The sequence below is a fragment of the Crocodylus porosus genome, unplaced genomic scaffold, assembly GCF_001723895.1.
Source record: "Crocodylus porosus isolate Cpor-Errol unplaced genomic scaffold, CroPor_comp1, whole genome shotgun sequence".
NCBI lineage: Eukaryota > Metazoa > Chordata > Crocodylia > Crocodylidae > Crocodylus > Crocodylus porosus.
Window position 1 is genome coordinate 1,889 of NW_017728908.1, and position 2,351 is coordinate 4,239.

The following is a 2,351-nucleotide window of genomic DNA, read 5'->3' on the forward strand; positions in this document are numbered from 1 at the left end:
GGGGGGGTCCCAGGTCCTGTTCTCTTGGTTCTGGCTGCGCTGCTCCAGGGAGAACCAGCCCCGCGCAGGGGCTGCGGGTTGGGAGTGAGGGGCTCCGTGTCCACTGCTGCTGCTGACATCACATTTCCTCCCCGACCCTCGGTGGCCCCCCACCCGGCCATGGGCAGTGCATGGGGAGCGGGGGCTGGACCTGTCCAAAATCCAAGGGTGCAGGTGACACCTCCCCAGTCCGGAGAAGGAGCCTATGGTGGAGGTGGCCTGGGGCCCAGGCCTGGGCCTGACAGCTCCTGGCCGGGGATGGTGAGCCAGGCCTCAGCTTCAACTGGGGAGCGGGGTGGAGGCCAGGCCCAGCTCACCTCCCTCCCCACCCTGCCCCAGGCCACAGCTCCAGACCCTGCCTGGGCCTCACGGGGCAGGACAGGGGCAGCCCATCGCTCAGGCCTCTGGGCTGCATGGGGCGGAGCCCCAGCCGCATGGCGGGGTCACTGTCAAGGGCGTCAGGAGGGGGGAGGAAGTCGAGGCAGGGCCTGGTGGGGAGGAAGTGCGGACCACAATTCACACCTCGAGCGGGACAGGGGGCGGGGTGCGGCCGCAGTTGTGATGGGGGGTTGGGGCAGGAGCTCGGGACCTCCGCAGCCCGGAGTAGCCCCTGGCCCCCCCAGCTCTGCTGGTGCCCCCTCACTCCTGACTCACAGCCCCTACCCACCCAGCCCTGTGGTGCCCCTTACTCACGAGCTGCAGCCCCCTGCCCTGCTAGCCCTGCAGCGCCCCTCACTCCCGACCCGCAGCCCCATGCCGGGCAGTGCCAGGGCTTGGCGGGTACCAGCCAGCTATGAACCACCTCCACCTGCCTAGGTCAGCAGTTCAGCCCATCAGTCAGGAGCCCGGTGCTCCCCCTGCCAGCCATGCCACCTCTGTGGGCTTGCACAGAGCGGGCCCAGTCTGGGAGGGACTTGTGGGGAGGGGGGCACAGTGCCAGCTTCCGCCAGGGCACTGGCAGGCCAGACACCTGGCTTTTCTGCCCGGCTCTGGGAGAAGGGTGAGGTGCAGAGGGGGTGGGAGGCACCCCCTCACCCCAACTCCGAGGCTGGCCAAGCCCCGTTCCCTTCTGTACCTCAGTTTCCCCAGCTGTGGGTTGGTGCTGGGGGGTGTGGGGGGATCCAGAGGCCGCAGCAGGGCCGGGGCCCAGGTCTGCCCCAGGAAGCAACCCCCCTCCTGCCCCTGTCCCTGGGAGTTTCCAGCTGGGCTCCTGCCCCCAACCAGGAAAGTCCAAGCAAGAAGGTGGGGGGAGGTCTGACATGCATGCACATGGATGTGCACACACGTACATGCATGTAACACCCCCACCTTGCTGGGGGCACGGCTGCTTCTGTGGCAGCCCCGAGTGGCTCTTTGCCCCCCTCCTGCCCCTGATGTCATGGCCTGGGCGGAGGTGGGGGGCACCTGGGTCCCATCCGCCTCCCTGGGAGCTGCCAGGATCTGTGCCTCAGTTTCCCTTTCTGTCGGATGGGGGCATTGAGAGACTCCCCCAGGGCCCCCCCCCACATGGCCTGGTGACTAACCCCTGCTCCCCCGGGGGCTGTGGGCACCTGCGGGACCCATCAGCTGGCAGCTATGAGCTAGGTCCAGCTGAGGAGAGGGAGCTGGGACCCCGGATCCCTGGGTCCACTCTCCCCCTGCCCTCAGCCTAACCGCACCCCCCACCTCCCTGCACTCCTGTGCCTCATTCCCCCCCCGCCCCCAGCTGACAGGATCATAAGGCAGATGCAGGCATGGGGCTTCCCTGAGGAAATCTTTTTTTTTTTAATGGTGCCCGGCAAAGCCAGCAGGCGAGCGCCCTATGTACAGCGCCGGGAGCGGCAGGGGCTGGGCGAAGCCTGGCCACGGGCACCAGGTTTGGCCTTTTTCCCTTCTTTTTCTTTGGCTTCTCTCCGCTCCCAGCGACCGGCTCACGACAGGGAGTTGAGGAACTGGCTCTCCCCGGCCAGCGAGCTCAGCATAGAGCTCATGTCACCCACTGCCATGTTGGGGGCGCCGGGAGGGCTGGGGGGGGGCAGCAGCCCACCGGGCTCAGCCTCATCCAGGATGGCGGTGAAGTCCAGCTGCGTGTTCTCCAGGTCCAGCGAGTCCAGGCTGGAGCCGGCCGGCGCCCCCAGCCCCCAGGGGCTGTCTTTGAGGCCTTCGGACCCCGGCCCGTAGGCAGGATCGGGGCCCCCGCAGCTGGGCGGATGGGCACTGCCTTTGAGCGGCCCCTGCCCAGGGTAGCACATGAGGGGGGCATCTCCGGGGGGTGCTGCCAGTGGAGGCAGGCGCAGGAAGCGGCGGGGGCTGGTGCCTGGGGGCTCATACCC

The 2,351-nt window shown here is 68.3% G+C and overlaps 1 protein-coding gene across 1 annotated transcript in view; it reads right to left on the bottom strand.

The window, feature by feature from the left end:
- Positions 1-1,779: 1,779 nt before the first annotated feature.
- GLI1 (GLI family zinc finger 1) overlaps positions 1,780-2,351 on the bottom strand; it is a 14,661-nt gene continuing 14,089 nt past the window's right edge. The window contains exon 12 of the mRNA XM_019531657.1: positions 1,780-2,349. Within this exon, the coding sequence (XP_019387202.1) occupies positions 1,950-2,349 (400 nt within the window). The 3' untranslated portion in view covers positions 1,780-1,949. The remainder of the gene's footprint in view (positions 2,350-2,351) is intronic.